The sequence below is a fragment of the Oncorhynchus keta genome, chromosome 31 (assembly GCF_023373465.1).
Source record: "Oncorhynchus keta strain PuntledgeMale-10-30-2019 chromosome 31, Oket_V2, whole genome shotgun sequence".
In the NCBI taxonomy this organism is placed as follows: Eukaryota; Metazoa; Chordata; class Actinopteri; order Salmoniformes; family Salmonidae; genus Oncorhynchus; species Oncorhynchus keta.
This window is the reverse complement of record NC_068451.1, coordinates 15,888,130-15,913,654: the sequence shown is the minus strand read 5'-3', so window position 1 is coordinate 15,913,654 and position 25,525 is coordinate 15,888,130. Positions and strand designations below refer to the sequence as shown.

Sequence of the window (25,525 nt, the reverse complement as noted above, 5' to 3'; positions counted from 1 at the left end):
CACACACACACACACACACACACACACACACACACATCCATATAACAATTATGACAATTATTGACTTACATGCTATATTTCCTCTTTTAAATTGTATTTTCAGTGTCCATGTATGTCATTGGCATCGGCTAATTTTAGCATTGCTTCCTATAGAAGAACAGTTACTTAGGGACAATAGAGTATAGATTGTATTGATGGGAGGGAGAAGGAATATTGTCTCAATTTACGATAAGTTAGTCTTGGGCATCACTGTATGTAGCCTAGTGTGCTTCTGCCTCTCCTCAGTGCACTGAGCTCTCTTTCAACTGGAAATGTTTCCTATAATGTTCAGAGCTTCATCAGCACTTGGCCCTTCCATACCTGCAGTACTGCTGGGAGTTTAGTTGAGAGTTAATTCCTTTTTACTCCAGTGACTGTCTGATTGCTGGCGGATTTTCCTCAGCCTAGTAGACAGGTTCCGGGCGAATCGAATGGACAGGCGCTGGACCTTAATCTCCTTTCCCCCTGTGCCCTCAGAACGTTGACTTTGATTAAAGATGACCATACGAGGGTGTTTAGCGTTCTTCTGCTTCGTGCTGATCCGATGGCATCGCTGAAGATCCTGCGGTGATCCATCCACGCCAAGCACCTCCGATATTAGCTTGATCACATAGCTGGAAAGGTCCCCTTTTTTCTCGTCCTCCGATAAGGACAATATGATTTTGTCTCGATCGCTGTTGTGTATAACTGACCGCTCACTCTCTCCCGGTTACTTGAGGATATATTGATCTATTGATTTTAATTTAAACTATGTTGTCCGGCTTCTACATATTATCATGGTCTTGACGGTAGAAAACTGAGCTATTATCTCCCAATGTGTCCCATCGGTATGTGTATGTGCCAAAAGTCACACAAATGTAAAATACAATGATATACAAACGATGCAACTAAAAAATAATACAAACAATAAAACAAAATCATTATGTGTGTGTTATAGTGTGTCTGTGTGTGTCCCTCACGTGAGTTGTTTTTTTAGTCAATTTGTTAAAGGTAATGTTGTTTGTCCGAGCAATTGGAGATGGAAGGGAGTTCCACAGATCTCGATAAAATGAATTGCTGTGAATTCTTTTAGGACTTGAGGACTGTGAAGAGTCTTGTGGGCATGTCTTGTGGGGTATGTATGGGTATCGGAGTTCAATGTTATTTGATTATGCAGACAATGCACTGTTTTGAGCCAGCTGCAGCTTTGCTAGGTTTTTCTTTACTGCACTTGAGCATTAATGGATAGTAATCAAGGTGGTACAAGACCAGAGCCTGAACAACTAGTACAATTGATTTTTGTGTCAAAAACATATTTTTATAACAAACATACCTCTCTACATCTTCACAACGACGCTGTCTATATGACTTGCCCATAATAATTAACCATCCAATGTTATACCTAGGAGTTTAGCTTCCTCATCTTGCTCAATGGTCACACCTTTATGTACAACTCCAGTTGAGGTTTAGGTCTTAGAGAATGTTTTGAACCAAATACAATGCTTTATGTATTTAAGGCCAGTTCATAATTAATCAACCATTCTGATACTGAATGTAACTCCTTATTTACAATTTCAATGAGCTCACTGGGTTTGGGTGCTGACATGTAGAGTGTTGAGTAATCCACATACATAATCATTCTAGCTTTGTGTAAGACCAGTGACAAATCATTTGTAAAAATAGATATGATTAACGTCCCAAGGCAACTGCCCTGAGCGACACCACACTGTACATATCTGATGTTAGAGAAGTTTCCGTTGAAGAACACTCTCTGGGTTCTATTGGATGAATAACTCCCAAACCTTGTGATAGCAGGTGATATAAAATCACATAATGTAAAGGTTGTCTTCCTCCTCTGACGAGGAGGAGTAGTAGGAATGATCGGAGGACCAAAGCGCAGCGTGGTAAGTGTTCATCATATATTTATTAAACCGAGAACACTAAACTAAATAACAAAGGAGAAAGGAAACAAAACAGTTCTGAAAGGTGACATACACATAACAGAAAAGAATCACCCACGAATCACAGGGGAAAAGACTCCCTAAATATGATTCTCAATCAGAGACAACTAATGACACCTGCCTCTGATTGAGAACCATACCCGGCCAAATGCAAAACACAACATAGAAAAAGGAACATAGACAACCCACCCAACTCACGCCCTGACCATACTAAAACAAAGACATAACAAAATAACTAAAGTCAGAACGTGACACATAAGTTTGTTTTTTCAATAACAATGTATGATCAATAACATCAGGATGATGCAATGAAATCTAACAATTCAGGTCCAACTAGCATGACAAAGCATGAACAAGGATGCTTAGGAAATTACAAATGAGAAAATATCATAAAACCCCTTTGCATAGAGTAATTTAGAGTTCACCCTGTAAAGATACAAGTCACACAAATTACAATTTGTATTATATGTTACGAATTTTCAAAACCTACGATATGTTACAAATTTGCGAAACATATGACACTAGCTGGTTAACGTTAGCTAGGCTAGGGTTTAGGATTATGGGGTTAGGGTCAGGATTAAGTTTAGGAGAAAGGTTAAAGGGTTAAGGTTAGGGTTAGGGGAAGGCTTAGCTAAAAGGGTTAGTGGAAGGCTTAGCTAACATGCTAAGCAGTTGCAAAGTAGGTAAAAGGAGTAAGTAGTTGAAAAGTTGCTAATTAGCTAAAATGCTAATGTTGTCCTAGATGAGATTTGAACTCCCACCCATCCACCCCGACCAACCACCCTACTTTCTTTTTTGCCTTAAGTAACTGTCTGTTTTCATACCAAACGTTGCATATCATACTAATTTGGGTGTCCCTGATGTACATTTACTATGTTACGTCTAGTCTATGAGACCAGGCTGGCTGATCAAATGTAATAGTAGTACTAGTAGCCACATAATGTGGGGCTGACTCACAAATGATCAAATATGATATGGACGGTGTACTTGTATAAGAGTATGAATTTGTGAAATTAAAAGATTCCACCTCTTTCCTATAGGCCAAAGTTTCAAGTTTCAAAGTTTATTTGCCACATGCACAGGATACAACAGGTGTAAAACAGTGCAGTGGTGTATGAACAACCTAGCCTGATGTTCTTTGGAAAGCTATCTCGGGAATTCATAAATATACCCAAGTGAGTGGACATCTAAGGGAATTGATTAATGAATGGTTCACACCTGATAACCCCAATTGACCTTTGTGCCCGCTCCCATATCCTGTCATTTTGTATTTCTTTGTGATTGTAACATATACAGGTAGACCAGAGAAGCCACATCACCGATTGGCAATTGACTGGCAACCTTAGAAGCAACTGCTGCTCACTGGTTGTGTAACCGGTGGGAAATGGCTAACTAGTTATCGGTGCGAGTTAGTAGCGTTTCAATTGGTGCCGTGACCCGGATCACTGGTTGCTTCGGAAAGGGAGAAGATCAAAGGGGGGTGAGTGTAACCGGTGTGAAATGGCTTGCTAGTTAGCGATGTGCGCTAATAGCATTTCAATCTGTGACATCACTCGCTCTGAGACCTTGAAGTAGTTGTTTCCCTTGCTCTGCAAGGGCCGTGGCTTTTGTGGAGCGATAGGTAACAATGCTTCGAGGTTGTCAGTTGTTGATGTGTGCAGAGGGTCCCTGGTTCGAGCCCAGGTAGGGTCGAGGAGAGGGACAGAAGCAAAACTGTTACAATTGTTCATATACAAAAGTTGTTCCTGGTTTTAAAAATGTTTTACCTACTCACTGTAGAAGTATGTTAAGCCAAAACATCTTTGTGCGCTATCCTGATTCAGTAAAATGTTTTTTATTTTTATTTTTATGAAGTCATCTTTATGTGACATAATTTTTAGTGCAGATCCATCACAATTGCTTCCTTATCTGATGCTTTTTAGTGAAATGTAACAGTTTTAGCATGTGTGCAAAATTTGTTCTTTGTTGCTTTAGGGTTCTTTGTTGGTTATCTGTAATTAAATTATCAGTGTCAGAGCATGACCTTCCCATAGATTTAAAAACTCTGTCTGCAATTAGCTCTTTTTGAAACAAGGTTAGTAATACTGCTTATTGCTAATATTGTGTAAAAATGATTACATGGCACAATCCTCTGGCTTTGTGTTCCTTTATTTTCATTATCTAAGTCCCCCCATTTTATATTCAGCTTACACAAAACCGTCTGGCTGGCTCAACCCAAAAAATACCTTGTTGTGAATTATATTGTCATGTGTGAAGATGTGGTTTTATATCAGCATGTAGGCCTGTCAACGGGAAGCGGTAAACAGCTATCTATCTCTGTGTGTTTAGGTCACTGGGCTGTTTCAGACTGTAGCCACAGTCCCTGTAGTATGTGAGCCTATTCTAACAGAACTACGTATGCCAAAGGACAGTTAATAATTTCTTCCTTTCAGGTCCAGTTCCAGGCATAAGCTACATCAGCGGTCGCTTAGGGCCCCCGGAAAGCATTACGTCTGGACAAAACCTGACACCATCCCTACGGTAAAGCATGGTCGTGGCAGCATCATGCTGTGGGGATGTTTTTCAGCAGCAGGGACTGGGAGACTAGTCAGGATAGAGGGAAAGATGAATGGAGCAAAGTAAAGAGAGCTCCTTGATGAAAACCTGCTCCATACCGCGCTAGTCTTATCGTTCCCTTCCTGCCACAGCTTGGGGTGAAGGTTAGGGTTATCTTCCAACAGGACATTGACTCTAAGCACACAACCAAGACAACGCAGGAGTGGCTTCGGGACAAGTCTCAATGTCCTTGAGTGGCCCAGCCAGAGCCCGGGCATGAACCCGATCGAACATCTCTGGAGAGACTTGAAAATAGCTGTGCAGCAACACTCCCAATCCAAACTGACATACTGTAACTTGAGAGGATCTGCAGAAAAGAATGGGAGAATCTCCCAAAATACATGTGTCCCAAGCTTGAACCGTCTTACCCAAGAAGACTCGAGGCTGTAATCGCTGCCAAAGGTGCTTCAACAAAGCATTGAGTAAAGGGTCTGAATATTTATTTACGTTTTTTTATTAGTAATACATTTGCAAAAAAATACAAATAAAGTTTTGCTTTGTCATTATGGGGTATTATGTGTAGATTGATGAAGAAAACAACTATTGAATCCACTTAATAAGGCTGTTGTCACGACTTCGGCCTAAGTCAATGCCTCTCCTTGTTTAGGTGGTGTTCGGCGGTCAACGTCGCCGGTCTATTTTTCATTTTCCATTTGTTTTGTCTCGTTTTCCCACACGCCTGGTTTTCATTTCCCAATTACTGGTCATGTATTTAACCCTCTGTTTCCCCCATGTCTTTTTGTGTGATTGTTTTTTGTTTAGGTCGGTACGTTGCCGGCTGTTTTTTTTCAGGGTGCTGTGTTCACCCGTGTTTTGTGGCAACCATTATTGTTCACACATTGATATTGTGACTTTGTGATATTTTTCTTAAGTAAAGTACGTTGTTCACTCATCTCTGCTCTCCTACACCTGACTTCATGCACCAGCTACACCCACCGTCTGACAGCTGTAAAGTAACAAAATGTGGAAAAAGTCAAGGGGCCTGAATACTTTCCGAATGCATTGTATATATACAGTATATATATATTTATATATAAAAAAAGATTTAGGAACTCTGGCCTCAACTTAATATTGAGAATAACAATAGTAGAATACAGCAGGTCCAATAAAATCAAAAATGTCTCTCTTGTTATGTCAGTCACTGAAAATCACTCAATTAGCCATGTCAGCTATCAATTTTTGGATAGTTAGTCTAGCCAGCTATCTAAATTTGTAGTAATCATGGCCGAACACTGACAGGACATGCAGGGCACTGACCTCCAGGGGGCCCCCGTAGGTTTTAGTCATTCTCACTCAGATATGATATTAGCATGGCATAAATCATTACAAAATGTGTATAATTGCAAGAAATTTGCTTTAAAATGCACTTGTTTCTCTCTTCCCCATGGCAAAGTGAGTAGAATTTCAAGAAATGTGCTGCCCAATGGCAAAATAACAGAAAACTTACATTTTCTTCACACACCATGGCAGAATGTGTAGAATTGCATGAAATTAACTTTAAAACAAAAACAATTATCTCCACATTTTGGGGGCCACTAAAATATTTTGTTGCGAGGTTTGGGGCCCTCCAAATAAATCTTGCCTAGGGCCCCCAAAATGCTAGAGTCAGCCCTGTATTGCACTTCTGTACGTATTTACTGACTCACTTCAAGAAAAAAAAGGTTGGTTTAAGGTTGGTGTGTGCTTCTAATATATAATAAATATATGCCATTTAGCAGACGCTTTCTTCTGTGCAGAGCGCTGTTTTAAGTATTAAATATGATAGCGAGTAAATCAGGCGAATGTGTTAAAGTCTAAATGTCATCTGCATCCCCATTATAATGATATATAAACATGTTATATAAAACATGTTACAATACTGCAGTGAATCACATTAGGATTAGATTTTGTGTACACATTGTAAGGCACAAGCGGTGTCTCTCACTCTGTGGTGAGATTGCTAACAGGAGTAAAAGATATTGGTCTGTGGTGGCACCATCATTCACATATTCTCTAGCACTTACACATGAGAACATCTTGGTCATTGAGTATATCTTGATTACATTATCTTGGCAGTAGTTTCATTTGAATAATTGCTACATGCAACAGGGGATGAAGTTACTGTAATAGATTTATTTACATAGAATCAAAAAGTATCACTGTATTGACATGTGCTAGCAGATTTACAATACATTTTATAAGAAAATTATGACATTGCAAAATGTGCCAAAGATATTCAAATAGATATACTGTACTAGAGAAAATACTATACAAAGGGAAATTAAATGGTTTGTGGAATTTATATTGATTGGGTTGATTTCTGTAAAAATCAACCCTCTGGTGTGAAACTCTGAGATGAGTGACAATTTCCTGACTTTGCCATGCACCTGAATCAGAGCCTATTATTTTCGGATGATTGTATTTGACACTGGATTTGGTATTTACATATGTTTTGGAATGAACAGTATATGTGATGTTAGATGTATTTGTCTTTGCAGTTAAGTTTCTGTTCACACGGCAGTAGACCTCTCATCCACGCTGGTGGTCTGTGAGTAGACAGATCCTGTCCTCGAGGCTCTGAAGTCCCGGGGCAGGTAGTTCTTCATGAACTGACACAGCCTGCAGGGAACCTTGTTAATCAGTCTTATGAGATGCCTTCTAAACTTCTGCCCCAGAAACACATAGAGGATGGGATTCAGGCAGCTATGGGAGTAGGCCATGGCCTCTGTGATCTGTAGAGTGAGTCTGATGGCTTTGCTACTCTCACAGCTTGAGTAGACCTCACTTAACTCCAAGGCCTTGAAAAATGACGTCATGTTGTACGGAGTCCAGCAGCAGAAAAACACCACAACCACAATGAGAATGAGTCTGATGGCCTGCTTTTTGGAGGATGGGCGACTGAGCAGCCTTCTCACTATCTGTGTGTAGCAGAACCCCATGATGACGAGGGGGATTAGCAGACCAAGTGTGTTCATTTTGAAAAGGCCCAAAATTACCAAAGCCCTGTCATCATAGACAGGGCGACAATTTTCTTTCTCGTTGTGTTTCTCCACTTTAAGAAACAGTGCCTCAGGAAACGAGGCCAGGAATCCAGCCAGCCAGGTCACGACGGCAGCGATGGCCCCGTACTTCCGTGTTCTAGCTCTCATGGCGTACACAGCATGGACTATGGCCAGGTACCTGTCCACACTCATCAGGGTGATGAAGAAGATGCCACTGTAGAAGCCAATGTGGTAGGCGCCGAGGACCACTTTGCACATGACGTCACCAAACACCCACTGATCTGTAGCGTGGTGTGCCAGGAAAGGCAAGGTGCAGACTAGGAGCAGGTCTGCCAAGGCCAGGTTCAGGAGACACACGTCGGTCATGTTGCGTAGTTTCACCCCCAGCAGGATGACCCACAGGACCAGAACGTTCCCCAGAAACCCCAGAATGAAGAAGAGAGAGTACAGCACTGGCAGGAAGCTGGCTCCGTGTGGCTTGTACTTGCAAACGCCATCATCATAGTCACCATAGTCGTATGTGGTTACGTCAAATGTGTTTGCAAAATGTGTGCTGTAAAAGATCAGACGAGTAGAATGAACAAAGCAGCAATGATAAGAATGAACATTCTTAAAGCCACAATCTGAAAGTTGTGCTTATTATCAAAATGTGTTCCATCAAACAACAATATTTACAGTACAATGGAGTAAATGCAATTAGTACTTTATTTCTATGAGCAACATTTCATTTTTTAAAACATGATTGGAAGATTGGGGCAGAAATCCTGTACCACCAATTGCACTCTTTCCTCAAAATATGTGTTTCTAAAAGTCAGACATTTTAGACCTTATTAACTTACCCATATGCATAACTGGATGAGTTCTCATATGCATAACTGGATGAGTTCTCATATGAGTAACTGGATGAGTTCTCATATGCATAACTGGATGAGTTCTCATATGCATAACTGGATGAGTTCTCATATGCATAACTGGATGAGTTCTCATATGAGTAACTGGATGAATTCCCATTCTCAACACTCACAGAGCTGAAGGGAATGGTTGTGATGTTCCCCCTGAAATTCATTACCAATGATTTGAGCTTCTCAATTACAGGCGCATGTATCAATGGCCCATGTTGTACAGCATAAAATATGACATTACATTATTTACAGCAATGATGTAATTATTATAAGTTATTATGATAAATGTATTAATTGATGATACTATTAATATTCAAATAGAGCTATTTGTCAAATAAAAAATATAAAGTCCCACCCTGCCGTTGTGTTAACAGGAAATCCAGTGATATTCATCCCTGAAATAAAATGTAACAAATGACCACTGAAATTGTTTTGATTTATTCATTGCTAATTACAGGACTGCAATTCATTTGATGAAATTTGCTAATTTGCTAATAAAATTACGTACAAAAAATAAATAAATTACAATGACTTGAATGGCAAAAGGCTGAAGCCTGCAGAGACACTATGTTGAAGATTCAAGACACTGTACAACACTATGCACAGAAGAGTAACTTTTGCAAAGCATCCTAAAGCCAACCCTCACATTCAGTAAGCATAATATACTCACTGTCAAACTGGGTTGAGTTGTCTCTCTGGGTGTGACACTGGTGTGACAGTAGTTCTGGGGGCTGTAGTGTCTCTTAACAAGGTCAAGAGCAAGGGAACCTATATCTGCAGGGTTTTTTTCTCCAACAGATGTCTTTGGCAGGGGTGGGGGGTGGTGTGGGCGGATAGATGTGGCCAAACTATACTGCATAGCTGAGTTCAGATTTAAGTCCAAATGGCATGCATTTGTACCTGCACATCCCCTGTGCATCATGAATGCTTGGAACACTACAGGAAGCTGGAGGAATCCATGCTGCAGGTTTAGTTTATTGAACACTGTGGACCCTTTTTCAAGATCATTAATGTATTATCCTTTTTGAACAGAGGAGTGCCACTACTCCTAAAAGCTTGATCTGTGCTGCAGACATGTTCACCACCAAGCAGGATATCCTGTAGATGATGCAAACTCATAGTGGTGCTCAGGCAACTAACTTTACTGAGAAGTGGTTAGCTGAAGACGGAACTAATTTTGTGTCATGACTGAGAGATGCCTTAGTTCTAGCATTATTGCTAGCATTCAATTGTCAAAATATGATGACTGCTGATATACTTCCTGTCTTTGAACAATTACAATACATTTGATGATGACTAGATTGATATGTGTGTTTTCTGGATCCAAACAATTGTAAGTAAACCTACTGTATATATATATATATATATACTGTAAAGAAGATTTGAACCTATTGACAGATATAGCAGGATTGTTGTCTGTCTCATCTTTGAATTTAGCATCTTCAACTGAATAAAATATATTGTGGTGCAGATTGGATTATAGGGGGGTACAGCAGCAGCATAAAATGACAACACAATGCAGAACAAATATATTTCAGTACAACAAAATGCACAGGCTTATTTATTGATTAAAAAAACCCTCCCGAAAGGAACACAAATACCTACTCAGCCAACAAAGTTCAAAATAATTCAAAAGGTCAAATTCCTGATTTGATGTCCAAGTTCAAGTTAATACCAAAACAGGTCCTCAATAAAAGGAGGGTCAAAATTCTACCAAAATAATATTTGGCCAGCAAATGTAGCCAATGAGTAGCCAGATAGCCACCGGCCATCCAGCAGCACTCCTCTGGCCACAACCCTGCCCCTGGTTGTGTTTTAATGTTATAACAAAAACGTGTGCATACAATAAGAATAGAAATTGAGATAATCTCTATGCAAATCATATTGATATTATGTTACAGCAACATTGTGTGCAGGCCTGTACTGTACATGAAATACATACATGGGTAATCAAAACATAAACAGCCCATCACCCTTTAGCAAATAGTCAGAGCTCATCAAAATACAGTGCCTTGCGAAAGTATTCGGCCCCCTTGAACTTTGCGACCTTTTGCCACATTTCAGGCTTCAAACATAAAGATATAAAAGTGTATTTTTTTGTGAAGAATCAACAACAAGTGGGACACAATCATGAAGTGAGGATCTCTTAATGATCCAATGTTGACCTAAATGACTAATGATGATAAATACAATCCACCTGTGTGTAATCAAGTCTCCGTATAAATGCACCTGCACTGTGATAGTCTCAGAGGTCCGTTAAAAGCGCAGAGAGCATCATGAAGAACAAGGAACACACCAGGCAGGTCCGAGATACTGTTGTGAAGAAGTTTAAAGCCAGATTTGGATACAAAAAGATTTCCCAAGCTTTAAACATCCAAAGGAGCATTGTGCAAGCGATAATATTGAAATGGAAGGAGTATCAGACCACTGCAAATCTACCAAGACCTGGCCGTCCCTCTAAACTTTCAGCTCATACAAGGAGAAGACAGCCAAGAGGCCCATGATCACTCTGGATGAACTGCAGAGATCTACAGCTGAGGTGGGAGACTCTGTCCATAGGACAACAATCAGTCGTATATTGCACAAATCTGGCCTTTATGGAAGAGTGGCAAGAAGAAAGCCATTTCTTAAAGATATCCATAAAAAGTGTTGTTTAAAGTTTGCCACAAGCCACCTGGGAGACACACCAAACATGTGGAAGAAGGTGCTCTGGTCAGATGAAACCAAAATTGAACTTTTTGGCAAAAATGCAAAACGTTATGTTTGGCGTAAAAGCAACACAATAAAGGTAAAATAAAATAAAAAAACACAGCTCATCACCCTGAACACACCATCCCCACTGTCAAACATGGTGGTGGCAGCATCATGGTTTGGGCCTGCTTTTCTTCAGCAGGGACAGGGAAGATGGTTAAAATTGATGGGAAGATGGATGGAGCCAAATACAGGACCATTCTGGAAGAAAACCTGATGGAGTCTGCAAAAGACCTGAGACTAGGATGGAGATTTGTCTTCCAACAAGACAATGATCCAAAACATAAAGCATAAATCTACAATGGAATGGTTCAAAAATAAACATATCCAGGTGTTAGAATGGCCAAGTCAAAGTCCAGACCTGAATCCAATCGAGAATCTGTGGAAAGAACTGAAAACTGCTGTTCACAAATGCTCTCCATCCAACCTCACTGAGCTCAAGCTGTTTTGCAAGGAGGAATGGGAAAAACTTTCAGTCTCTCGATGTGCAAAACTGATAGAGACACCCCAAGCGACTTACAGCTGTAATCGCAGCAAAAGGTGGCGCTACAAAGTATTAACTTAAGGGGGCTGAATAATTTTGCACGCCCAATTCTTCAGTTTTTGATTTGTTAAAAAAGTTTGAAATATCCAATAAATGTCGTTCCACTTCATGATTGTGTCCCACTTGTTGTTGATTCTTCACAAAAAAATACAGTTTTATATCTTTATGTTTGAAGCCTGAAATGTGGCAAAAGGTCACAAAGTTCAAGGGGCCGAATACTTTCGCAAGGCACTGTACATTTAAAGTTAAATATTATACAGTTACACTTCATTTATATGCAAGTCTGTGTTCAGAAGAATACTTCATTATTCCACACGACACAGAAATTGGTCTTCTGCTCTACTTGCTGCTTTCCAAATGAAGTGTTTTTTGTCAATGAAAATGCATCAAATAGGTTTTCAGCAATGGAAGTATTGTCTTTCAGCAGTACAATCACACAGGTGTGTTAGAAGTCTCGTTTTCTGATCCTCTGCTGCTCACCATTGCATGTTTGCCGAGCTTTTTACACAGTGGATATCTAGAGAGCACAGTGCCCAAACACTTTCTGAATTTCTCTCCTACAAAAGCATAAATGACTGGGTTGACACAGCAGTGTGCCAGCGCTATGGTTTCTGTCACCTCCATAGCTGTATCAAGCTGTGTTGAAGCCTCACAGCTATTCCCAATGTCAAACATCTGAAGGGTCTGGAGGAAAACCACAACGTTGTAAGGGACCCAGGAGACTACAAACACACCCACGACGGCGAATATCAGTTTCATGGCCCTGTCTTTTTTGGAGTTCCTTAACCTCTGTAGTACAGTGAGAATACAGATGTAACAAAAGACCACTATGGGCAGACATAGGACGAGCCCCACTCCGTTTTCACCAAAGTTCCGTAACAACTTCCATGTCTTCTCTGTGTTCTCTGGGTAAATCAGCTGGCAACTTGTACCACTGTTCTCGTCATTCTCCCTCACCACCGCTACGAAGATGGCCTCAGGGAGAGCAGCGCTGATGGACGCTACCCAGACGATGATGCTCGCCAGCGCTCCATAGCGCAGCGTCCTGGCCCTCATGGCGGCCACGGCGTGAACGATGGCCAGGTAGCGATCCACACTCATCAGGGTCACAAACAGGATGCTGCTGTAGAAGCCCACCTGGTAGGCACCAGCCATGATCTTACACGGACTGTCCCCTTCAAACTCATGACCCTGGGCGTGGTAGGCCCAGAGAGGCAGGGAGAGGGAGAGGAGCAGGTCAGATAGGGCTAGGTTCAGCAGACAGATGTCTGTCATTGTCTTCAGTTTCATGTACTTGAGGAGGACCCAGAGCACCAGACTGTTGCCTGTCAGACCCAGGGTGAACACCAGGTAGAAGAGAATGGGCTGGTAGTTGGACCCTTGGGTTAGACTGGTGCCAGTGCTACAAGGGCTTTCATAGCTGCCATAGTAATTGTCTGTGCTGGTGGCCTCGGGTGTGTTCATCTTACTGAGGAAAAAAAGATGGTGTGAATTGTTAGTTAACAATCAATGCTGTATTGTGTGCATCCTTGTCATAGAGATCCTATTAAATTACTACTAGGGCTATGTCATAAACCCCCAAAGTTCCAGAATGGGTTTAAAAGAAAGCCATATTGGTCAAGGAGAAATCCAAACCAGTCTTATTGGAATGAATGGCAGTAGAGGCATAATCCTGATTTTACATATGCGGATATGTGATATCAGAAACACATGTTAACCTCTTACCTCCACCCGACACGCAGGCGTCCCATCTAGACATCTGGAAATGCAAATGCGCTACGCTAAATGCTAATAGCACTCGTTAAAACTCAAACGTTCATTAAAACACACATGCAGGGTACTGAATTAAAGCTACACTCGTTGTGAATCCAGCCAACAAGTCACATTTTTAAAATGCTTTTCGGCGAAAGCATGAGAAGCTATTATCTGATAGCATGCAACACCCCTAAAGACCCGCAGGGGACGTAAACAAAATAATTAGCATAGTCGGCGCTACACAAAATGCAGAAATAAAATATAAAACATTCATTACCTTTGACCATCTTCTTTGTTGGCACTCCTAGATGTCCCATAAACATCAATATTGGGTCTTTTTTTAGATTAAATCGGTCCATATATAGCATAGATATCGATCTATGAAGACTGTGTGATCAAGGAAAAAAACAGCGTTTTATAACGCAACGTCATTTTTTAAAATAAAAAAAGTTGACGATAAACTTTCACAAAACACTTCATAATACTTTTGTAATGCAACTTTAGGTATTAGTAAACGTTAATAATCGATCAAATTGATCACGAGGCGATGTATATTCTATAGTTGTACGTCTTAAAATAATGTCCGGATAAATCTCAACCAAAATATCCGGTCGGAGACCGGAAGAAATGGGCTGTCTCTTGTCCGTTTGACCAAGAAACAAATCCTAGGCAAATGACAAGACTGTTGACATCGTGTGGAAGCTGTAGGTATTGCAAACCCCGGCTCCAGGTAATGTGGTTTCTATTCAACAATACATTCAAGTGGCGCATTGATATATTTTCCAGTTTTCAGTGATCAGATTTTCCTGCTCTTTTCGATGAAACGCACATTCTGTTATAGTCACAGCCGTGATTTAACCAGTTTTAGAAACGTCTGAGTGTTTTCTATCCACACATACTAATCATATGCATATACTATATTCCTGGCATGAGTAGCAGGGCGCTGAAATGTTGCACGATTTTTAACAGAATGTTCGAAAAGTAGGGGGTAGGATCAACAGGTTTTTAAAGGCATATGATATTAGAAATTGTGTAATAGAATTATTGTCAACCTAAAATATGAACATATAATTATAAATACAGTTTATACGGGTTTTATGTAAAGTTTCTGTATAAATAGCCTCTAAAATACACTGAGACCAGCCACCCAGACAGCTGATGAAACTGAGGAGTATTTATGTCTGTAATAAAGCCCTTTTGTGGGGGGAAAAAAACATTCTGATTGGCTGAGCCTGGCTCCCCAGAGGGTGGTCCTGGCTCCCAAGTGGGTGGGTCTATGCCCTCCAAGGCCCACCCATGGCTCCGGCCCTGCCCAGTCATGTGAAATCCATAGATTAGGGTCTAACAAATTTATTTCAACTGACTGATTTCCTTATATTTTGCACTTGTGCACTGATTTCCTTAACTGTAACTCAGTAAAGTCGTTGTTGCATGTTGCATTTATATTTTTGTTCCGTATGTATGTCAACAGTCTATAAATGTCACTATAGACGGTGGTGCGGACAGCCCAGTACATCACTGTGGCCGAGCTCCCTGCCATCCAGGACCTCAATATGAGGCAATGTGAAAGGAAAATGGTTAGACTCCAGTCACCCAAGGCATAGACTCTTCACTCTCCTTTCGGCACACCAAGTGGTACCGGAGCAACAAATCTGACACCAACAGGCTCCGGAACAGCTTCTATACCCCAAGCCATAAGACTGGTAAATAGCTAACAAAATGGCTACACAGACTATTTGCAATGACCCTTTTATTGTATTTAAATTTTACACTGACTCTACACACTCACTCACACACACATTCACACTGACCCTCCAACACAAGCACACAAACCATTTGCTCACACACACACATAACACGCACACACATTCATACTGACTACACACACGCATGCACACTCACATAAAATCATCATATACACTGCTGCTACTCTGTTTATCATATATCCTGACGCCTAGTCACCTTTAACCTCCAGTGGTTTGTGAAAGTATTCACCCCCCTTTGCATTTTTCCTATTTTGTTGTCTTACGACCTGGAATTAAAATCGATTTTTGGGGGGTTTGTATTATTTGATTTACACAACATGCCTACCACTTTGAAGTTGTAAAATATGTTTTATCTTGAAATAAGACAAAAAAATGGACAAATTTAGCGTGCATTACTATTCTTCCCCCCCAAAGTCAATACTTTGTAGAGCCACCTTTTGCAGCAATTAAGGCAAAACTTCTCCAGCTCCTTCAAGTTGGATGGGTTCCGCTGGTGTGCAGCAATCTTTAAGTCATACCACAGATTCTCAATTGGATTGAGGTCTGGGCTTAAACTAGGCCATTCCAAGACATTTAAATGTTTCCACTTAAACCAATCGAGTATTGCTTTAGCAGTATACTTGGGGTCCTTATCCTGCTGGAAGGTGAACCTCCGTCCCAGTCTCTGGAAGACTGAAACATGTTTCCCTCAGGAATTTCCCTGTATTTAGCGCCATCCATCATTCCTTCAATTCTGACCAGTTTCCCAGTCCCTGCTGATGAAAAACTTGGGATTGGGTTCTCTGGGTGATGAGAGGTGTTGGGTTTGCGCCAGACATAACGTTTTCCTTGATGGCCAAAAAGTTCCATTTTAGTTTAATCTGACCATAGTACCTTCTCCATATGTTTGGTCTCCCACAAATGCCTTTTGGCGAACTCTGAACATGTTTGCTTATTTTTTTCTTTAAGCAATGGCTTTTTTTCTGGCCACTCTTCCGTAAAGCCCAGCTCTGTGGAGTGTTCAGCTTAAAGTGGTCCTATGGACAGATACTCTAATCTCCGCTGTGGAGCTTTGCAGCTCCTTCAGCGTTATCTTTGGTCTCTTTGTTGCCTCTCTGATTAATGCCCTCCTTGCCTAGTCCTTGAGTTTTGGTGGGCGGCCCTCTCTTGGCAGGTTTGTTGTGATGCCATATTCTTTACATTTTTTAATAATGCATTTAATGGTGCTCCGTGGGATGTTCAAAGTTTCGGATATCTTTTTATAACCCAACCCTGATCTGTACTTCTCCACAACTTTGTCCCTGACCTGCTTGGACAGCCCCTTAGTCTTCATGGTGCCGCTTGCTTAGTGGTGTTGCAGCCTCTGGGGCCTTTCAGAACAGGTGTATATATACTGAGATTGTGTGACAGATCATGAGACACTTGGATTGCACACAGGTGGACTTTATTTAATGAATTATGTGACCTCTGAAGGTAATTGGTTTCACCAGATCTTATTTAGGGTCATCATAGCAAATGGGGTGAATACATATGCACGCAACACTTTCAGTTTTTTTTGTTATAATTTTTTTATTTTTTATTAATTTCACTTCACCAATTTGACTATTTTGTGTATGTCCAGTACATGAAATCCAAATAAAAATCTATTTAAATGACACGTTGTAATGCAACGAAACAGGAAAAATGCCAAGGGAGATGAATACTTTTGCAAGGCACTCTATACATATCTACCCCTACCACTCCAGTATCCCTGCACATTGTATACTGTATATGGTATTGGCTCTGACCCTGTATATAGCTTACTTACTTTCTCGTGTTCCTCTTATTTCTATTTCTCGTGTATTTTTGTTCTACTTTACTTTATTTTATGGTACTACTAGTATCGATTACTGCATTGTTGGGAAAGAGCTTGCAAGAAAGGCATTTCACAGTACTTGTGCACTGTACTTGTTTTCTTGTAGTGCCATTATGTGATACGCACTTGTTGCATTTACAATGTGTCTAAGTCCTATCATCAACTGATATCAGCCAGTGTATGGATGTGGATTGACTGCATTGTTTGAATAGAATTTGAAAAATTCATGGAATCATTCCTCTAAAACTGTCTGGCTAGCTAGCTAACAAACATACAGTGCAGAAACATTCTTCAAATGCATTATTTTACACAATATCTTATCCCCCCCTGACCAAAATGGCTGGCTTTTATCCCATCATTAGAAGGTTAATGTCCATTCTAGTATTCTAGTTCCTAATTGTGTTATGAATGGTTACCTGTACACAGCCAGAGATTATAAAATCATATGTAACTTCAAATGTTAAAGCTATTATTTGTCACTCATCCTCCTATGTACTCCATTATGGCATCATACTTGTATCACTAAATACTTTAGCCACATGTAATATATCAGTTTCCATGGTAACTGTGTTTTAACTTGGGTAATGATTCTTTCATATGAATTATAATGCTTTCAAATGAATCACAGAGTGTAATGATAAACTTTAAAACACCATGATGACTGATATGAAGAGAAATGGGTCATTCAAAACAACCTGTGGGAATGAACCGAATTTACATACTTGATGGAGATAACAAAGAAACAGCCCCTTATAATACATCTTCAGAAATCTTATGTCTAACAACAAGGCTTTTATTACTGTTGTTGTCAAGGTTATGTAAGCTCAATACTGACATTTTTTGTTGTTCAAAGAACAACAGCTAAAAAGCTTTGGCATGCTCACTATTTATTTGAAAAGCTATTACCCCGTAGGGCCATATTAATGTACTAATACAATGTCTTGTTTAAAACAAAATGTTTCCAAATTAAAAAATAAAATTTTCAAAACTATACTTTTTCCCTCACAATGTATGTATTGACAGACACAAAAAAAAAGTATTGGATCTAAAGACTATTTCTACATCCTCTTTAAACCAGAATCAAACCACAAGTCATATGATCTCACACATCACCCACCATCCCCTGTTAAATACTGACACCCCCTGTTGACCGACCCCATTTTGTAGTTCCTGTGAGACTAACACCCCTTCACAGACTGTCTATGTCTGCGTATATATTTGTAGGCTTTATGTCTATATGCAGGCTATCATGAAGTGAAAATATATTTTATTTACCCCAATATCTTCTTTTCTGATGTACAGGTTGAATGCTGTAACCTTCCCTCTGGTGATAACGTGTGTGCTGGTTGAAACAGTCTGGCTGGGAAACTACTCTTTTTCTTTTCTCTACTCTATTCTTTTGTACCAATGACTGCAACTTTTTTCTAGTAAGGTGTGCTCTAGATAACTATTTCTTTTCATTTCTGCATTGAGCAGGCTGAGGTGTAAATGTGGGTTTCCTGTAATGGCCCTCTAACTAAATGTCTGGGAATGAGTGTGGGTGAGGGAAACATCACCAAACATACAGATATCTGTCACGCATGTAGATGCTGCTTTGAACTGCTTTTCAGATGGAAAGACACAAATGAATAGAGTACATCTTAAACATCTTAGAAAGTAAATTCCGTAACTTTTATTCATGGAAGTAGTCCTTGTGTGGGTTATGTCTGTAGTAGAAGAAGGAGTAGGCTGGTAACCGAAGTGTTGCCGGTTTGAATTTCAGGGCTGATGGGGAAATTTGGTGTGACTGTGCCGGCAGCCACAGAGTTGCTGGCATCAGAACATCATGTGCGGCCTGCTGCCGTTGTGCCCTTGAGCAAGGCACTTCATCTTTTACATGATTTAGGGGCACTGCTTTGGGCTTTTTCCAGCCTCTTGTGCTTATCTTACAATAGTTTGCTTCCATATTAGATGAGGTTTGACAATACGTGTTTCCTAGAAAGATTCGTTCAACAACCCATTTTCTGTGGTTTAACGAGAAGTGGCTGGCCATTTACTTTCCTTGACACTTGTGCTTTCTGAGTCTCACTTCCTTATTTCATGTAAGCTATGTCAAGGCTATGTCCCTGTGTTGTTTAAGTTGTTTTGGTGTGAATTGATGTATCTCTGTGCATGTAGACCAAGCTGAATAAGTCAACATCAAGTAAAGGTACAGGTGGGAAATGTCACTGAACAAGATTGTCTAAATGCCCATTATATACAGAATATCTTATACCATGAACAAACTATCAAAAGTGTGGTTTGAAATAAAAAAGAAAACATGTTATTGAAGACAAGGTAAAAATGAAGACAAGGTAATCACATATCCTAGACAGTCATGTATACAGGATATAAGTTTCATGCCACGTCCTATTGTGTTGTCTATTTACAAAACAGCAGTCTCAGCTTTTTTTATTTGTGTTTTTTTTAAACAGACAGCAGTGTTGTGACATTTATTAGCTTGTTAAAAAGCAAATGCCCCAGTCAGGTTTCTGTCACATTCTTAGAAGAAAAAAGCTAGAACATACAAACTCAAAAATGAAGGAAAAAGGGTGAATCAATCTTTAAATTAAAAAATATATATAACTATATGTGCAGCGTATTCGGAAAGTATTCAGACCCCTTGAATTTTTCCACATTTTTTTTACATTACAGCCTTATTCTAAAATTGATTCAATAGTTTTCCCCCTCATCAATCTACACACAATAAAAGTAAAAACGTTTTTTTATTGCAAATTGAAAAAAGCTAAAAACTGAAATATCACATTTACATAAGTATTCAGACCCTTTACTCAGTACTTTGTTGAAGCACCATTGGCATCGATTACAGCCTTGAGTCTTCTTGGGTATGACGCTACAAGCTTGGCACACCTGCATTTGGGGAGTTTCTCCCATTCTTCTCTGCAGATCCTCTCAAACTCTGTCAGGTTGGATAGGAGCATTGCGCACAACTATTTTCAGGTCTCTCCAGAGATGTTAGATTGGGTTCAAGTCCGGGCGCTGGCTGGGTCACTCAGGGACATTCCGAGACGTGTCCTGAAGCCACTCCAGCATTTTCTTGGCTGTGTGCTTAGGGTTATTGTTCTGTTGGAAGGTGAACCTTCACCTCAGTATGAGGTCCGGAGTGCTCTGGAGACGGTTTTCATCAAGGATCACTCTGTACTCCGTTGATCTTTCCCTCGATCCTGACTAGTCTCCCAGTCCCTGCCGCTGAAAAACATCCCCACAGCATGATACCGCCACCACCATTCTTCACCGTAGGGATGGTGCCAGGTTTTCTCCAGACATGATGCTTGGCATTCAGGCCAAAGAGTTCAATCTTGGTTTCATCAGACCAGAGAATCTTGTTTCTCATGGACCGAGAGTCCTTTAGGTGCCTTTTGGAAAACTCCAAGTGGAAAACTGTCATGTGCATTTTACTGAGGAGTGGCTTCCGTTTAGCCACTCTACTATAAAGGCCTGATTGGTTTAGTGCTGCAGAGAAGGTTGTCCTTCTGGAAGATTCTTCCATCTCCACAGAGGAACTCTGGAGCTCTGTCAGGGTGACCATCGGGTTCTTGGTCACCTCTCTGACCAAGGCCCTTCTCCCTCAATTGCTCAGTTTGGCCAGGCGGCCAAAATGTCTAAAGACATGTTTTCACTTCGTCATTATTGGATATTGTATGTAGATTGATGAGGTGTTGATGTTAAAAACACTTAATTGAATACATTTTAGAATAAGGCTGTAAAGTAACAACATTTGGGAAAAGGGAAGGGGTCTGAATACTTTCTGAATGCACTGTACATACTGTCAATTTCTTTACTTTTTTTTCGCACTTCACACAATACCACATGAGGATACAACTAACACTCTTTAAAGGTATCTATCAACAAAGGAATTGGAACATGTAAAGATACAAAAGAGCAACTGATATCTACAGTATCTAATGTAAGCATATATTCACAGTTAGGGTGGTTGAGTGCCACACTTTCAAAGAAATCCCCCTTTTCCTTACATCTTTTACTGTCTTTTCCCTTCTCAGAGTTTTTATATTCGAAGTGTGCCTGCATACAAGTCAAACTACAGCAGTCTTGTAGATGATATTTCAGAAGACCTGGAATAGACTGAGATATTTCTTTCAGACAACCCACTAACATAAGGCCTGGCAAAGCACATTGGCATCCATTTTCTTAGTAACTTCAGGACAAGACTCATGAATTTCTGCCCTGCAAAGGCATAGATGATCGGATTCAAACAACAGTGTGTGAACGCTATCACCTCTGTCCACTGCATTGCCAGATCTATGTTCTTGTGAGTTGTACAGTCCCCAAAATAGCTCTGGGTCTCCAGATAACGCAGGAGAATGACCACATTGTATGGGGTCCAAAAGCAGAAAAAGACCACTACTATGATGATTATCAGTTTGATGGCTTTGTGCTTTTTGGTGGTTTTGATATTGACTAACATCGGAACAATTCTGGAATAGCAGATCACCATGACGGAGAGAGGGAGAAGTAGACCCAAGACATTCATCTCTAAATAAGAAACCTGGCGCCACATGCTACCCTCTGGATACTCTGGTTTACATGTTGTAAGCCCAGACTCATTATTTACTTTGGTGAAGATGATTGTAGGCAGAGAGGCACAGAGACTGAGAGCCCACATGAACAGAGACAGAGTGACCCCTACTCGGACTGATCTGGGCCTGGCCATGGTGTGAGCGTGGACTATGACCACATAGCGATCCACTGTCAAGATCACCATGAAGAAGATGCTGCCATAAAACCCAAGCATGTATAGTCCGGTTACCAGTCGGCACATAAAGTCCCCCAGGAGCCACTTGGCTGCCGTGGCGTAGTGGGACCAGAAAGGCAGGGAGATGATGAAGAAAAGGTCAGACAGAGCCAGGTTGAAGAGACAGAGGTCTGTCATGCTTCTGATCCTCTTAAACATCACCAGGACACAGACCACCAGGCCATTACCGATGAAGCCCACGATGAAGACCAGGCTGTAGAGTGTAGGCAGAAACACCCGTCCAAACTCCTTCACATTGGCATTGTTGCAGGGCTCTGATGTATATACACCTTCTGTATCATCGTAGTAGGAGGAATAGTTATATTCTGTTGTTGGCTCCATATCCTTGTCTGTAGAAAGACAGAAATGGTATTGTTATTAGTCAAGGTGGAGTGCTTTCATTCAAAATCAACCTGAATAGTCAATGTGGCAATCTGCAGTTCAAACAATAAAAAAGGAGCCACCCCGCCACTGTTTGGATAAACAGCTGAGGGATGGGGCTGGAGAAATGGAACCACTAATTCGAATAATAATTTTTTACTTGTTCAAGTTTGTAATGGAAATGTGTTTCTTGCATATCCTAACTCCCCCTGAGACACATGCAGGAGTGGGGTCACAGCCAGGGTCAACATTGTCCAGGGCCCCTGGAGCAATTGGGATTAAGTGTCTTGCTCAAGGGCACTGTGACAGATTTTTTACCTTGTTGGCTCCATATTCATATACATACTATAGCTATGGATGCAAGGACTGACCATCCATGAGATCAACATTATACTTTTTAACATGTTTTTAAGCTATACAGTGTTTGCTTACAAATAATGGAGTGAAACAATCTTATATTTTAGATTTCTGTTGGTGTACAACAGTTTATATGAATGATAAGATATACTCTCTACAAATCAATGGTTATATATCATTCATTTTAATGTAAAAACAATCACACATTTCCCCTTTAAGTTGACCCTTTGAAATATTATCATTGTACTGAATATTCATCAAAACAAACAAACAAACAAGCAAACACAGAAACACAAGCGTCATTCCCATAGAGCACAGGGGCACATGCCCTCTTTCCCGTTCCCTCAGATTTGTCCTGTTTTATAAAAAATGCAAGCAATTTTCTTGTTAATTTTGTTTGTTTGTTTCTCTGTAATACTACTAGCACCTAGCAATTTTATGAAGGTGGCTTTAGCTAGTCCAGATAGGTTCCCAATCTCATAACTAGCTACCAAGAAGCCATTGCAGGCTTTCAATCAGGTTAGAGTAGCTAGTTTGTCTAAATATCTTAGCTGGCATGCCTGCTGGCCAGGTTGGTAGACTACTAAATGTACCGAATAAGACATATTCATTGAAATCTTTTACCCAGATTTTAGCAGAGAAGCATATTTAGTTTATTATACAGGCTGTTTATACAGATTATGGGGCTGCTCTGACACCTTCAGGAAATCTATAAAGTCATAGCCAGGGCTCTCCAACCCTGTTCCTGGAGAGCTACTGTCCTGTAGGTTTTCGCTCCAATCCTAATCTAGCACACCTGATTCTAATAATTACCCGGTGGATAAACTGAATCAGGTTAGTTACAACTAGGGTTGGATTGAAAACCTAAAGCTCTCCAGGAACAGGGTTGGAGTGCCCTTGTAAGTAGTCTATAATTCATACTATATTGTATATTAACAAAAGTCTATTTAAATTAGGGCACAAATTGAGTACGGTAATCTAATCTTTTTTATACTCTATTCATCACTTCAAGTAATTATGTAATTTTTGTTCATTTTTTATGCTAAAATGTCACAAGCATAAATAATTGTTGTGTTACCCCTTAGAAATAGGTATAGATTTTATATCTTCAATAGGTTTCTAGATGTTGATAAAAGTACTCACCAGGCATGATTAATGATCAATTAGCTCTTTGGTGTTTCTTCTCTGAGTCTCTTGAAGATGTGTGTATTATCCTGTTGTACAATAGCCTATAGTACTGCTGCTGCAGTTTCCTTCAACTCCCTTAGAAGGAGGTACTGTGAACTTATTATAATGAATGTTGGTTTGTTTCACACTGCTATTTTTAGACTGAGGTTTGGGTGTACACTCTTAGAAAAAAAATGTGTGGGGGGGTGAATAGTTATACACAGTCAAGTTCAGTTTTTTTGTCTTATTTCTTGTCAAGAAATAGCGTAAATAACTATTTGCACCCCCAAAGTCAATATTTTGTAGATCCACCTTGAGCTGCAAGTCTCTTGGTATGTCTCTATAAGCTTGGCACATCTAGCCAATGGGATTTGTGCCCATTCTTTAAGGCAAAACTTCTCCAGCTCCTTCAAGTTGGATGGGTTCCGCTGGTGTGCAGCAATCTTTAATTCATACCACAGATTCTTAATTAGATTGAGGTCTGGGCTTTGACTAGGCCATTCATCAACATTTAAATGTTTCCTCTTAAACCACTCGAGTGATGCTTTAGCAGTATACTTAGGCTCATTGTCCTGCTGGAAGGTGAACCTCCGTCCCAGTCTCAAATCTCTGGAAGACTGAAACAGGTTTCCCTCAAGAATTTCCCTATATTTAGCGCCATCCATTCTGACCAGTTTCCCAGTCCCTGCCGATGAAAAACACCTACACAGCATGATGCTGCCATCACCATGCTTCACTGCGGGGATGGGGTTCTCAGAGTGATGAGAGGTGTTGGGATTGCGCCAGACATAGCATTTTCCTTGATGGCCAAAAAGGTCTCTTTGTTGCCTCTCTGATTAATGCCCTCCTTGCCTAGTCCTTGAGTTTTGGTGGGCGGCCCTCTCTTGGCAGGTTTGTTGTGGTGCCATATTCTTTACATTTTTAATAATGCATTTAATGGTGCTCCGTGGGATGTTCAAAGTTTCTGATATTTTTCTTTTATAACCCAACCCTGATCTGTACTTCTCCACAACTTTGTCCCGGACCTGTTTGTAAAGCTCCTTGGTCTTCGTCGTGCCTCTTTCCTTTTTTTAATAATGGATTTAATGGTGCTCTGTGGGATGTTCAAAGTTTCAGATATTTTTTTATAACCCAACCTAATCTGTATTTCTCCACAACTTTGTCCCTGTCCCTGACCTTGGTCTTCATAGTGCCGCTTGCTTGGTAGTGCCGCTTGCTTGGTGGTGCCGCTTGCTTGGTGGTGCCGCTTGCTTGGTGGTGCCGCTTGCTTGGTGGTGCCGCTTGCTTGGTGGTGCCGCTTGCTTGGTGGTGCCGCTTGCTTAGTGGTGTTGCAGACTCTGGGGCCTTTCAGAACAGGTGTATATATACTGAGATCATGTGACACTTAGATTGCACACAGGTGGACTTTATTTAACTAATTATGTGTCTTTGGAAGGTGATTGGTTGCACCAGATCTTATTTAGAGGCTTCATAGCAAAGGGGGTGAATACATATGCAAGTACCACTTTTCAGTTTTTTCTTTTTCAGAATTTGGATTATTTTGTGTATGCCCAATACATGACATCCAAATAAAAATCTATTTAAATGACAGGTTGTAATGCAACAAAATAGGGAAAATGCCAAGGGGGGTGAATACTTTTGCAAGGCACTGTACATGGAACCCAAAGGGGTTCGACCTGATACCAAAAAGGGTTCCACCTTGAACCCCAAAACATTATCTT

The 25,525-nt window shown here is 40.5% G+C and overlaps 3 protein-coding genes across 3 annotated transcripts; all 3 read right to left on the bottom strand.

Annotated features, from left to right (window-relative positions):
* Nucleotides 1–6,666: 6,666 nt before the first annotated feature.
* LOC118364553 (C-C chemokine receptor type 1-like) lies at nt 6,667–9,848 on the bottom strand. The gene is made up of 4 exons (XM_035746192.2): nt 9,128–9,848; nt 8,813–8,852; nt 8,395–8,610; nt 6,667–8,108 (listed from the first exon to the last, which is right to left on the bottom strand). Exons 2-4 carry the CDS (start codon nt 8,848–8,850, stop codon nt 7,064–7,066), a joined length of 1,299 nt encoding a protein of 432 aa, XP_035602085.1. The 5' UTR covers nt 8,851–8,852; nt 9,128–9,848; the 3' UTR covers nt 6,667–7,063.
* Nucleotides 9,849–9,987: 139 nt separating this feature from the next.
* Nucleotides 9,988–18,623, bottom strand: LOC127914298 (C-C chemokine receptor type 4-like). The gene is made up of 2 exons (XM_052489705.1): nt 18,383–18,623; nt 9,988–13,220 (listed from the first exon to the last, which is right to left on the bottom strand). Exon 2 carries the CDS (start codon nt 13,214–13,216, stop codon nt 12,185–12,187), a length of 1,032 nt encoding a protein of 343 aa, XP_052345665.1. The 5' UTR covers nt 13,217–13,220; nt 18,383–18,623; the 3' UTR covers nt 9,988–12,184.
* Nucleotides 18,624–18,756: 133 nt separating this feature from the next.
* Nucleotides 18,757–23,932, bottom strand: LOC118364552 (C-C chemokine receptor type 5-like). The gene is made up of 2 exons (XM_035746189.2): nt 23,781–23,932; nt 18,757–22,249 (listed from the first exon to the last, which is right to left on the bottom strand). The coding sequence occupies exons 1-2, from the start codon at nt 23,785–23,787 to the stop codon at nt 21,186–21,188; spliced, it is 1,071 nt and encodes a 356-aa protein (XP_035602082.1). The 5' UTR covers nt 23,788–23,932; the 3' UTR covers nt 18,757–21,185.
* Between the last annotated feature and the right edge of the window lie 1,593 nt (nt 23,933–25,525).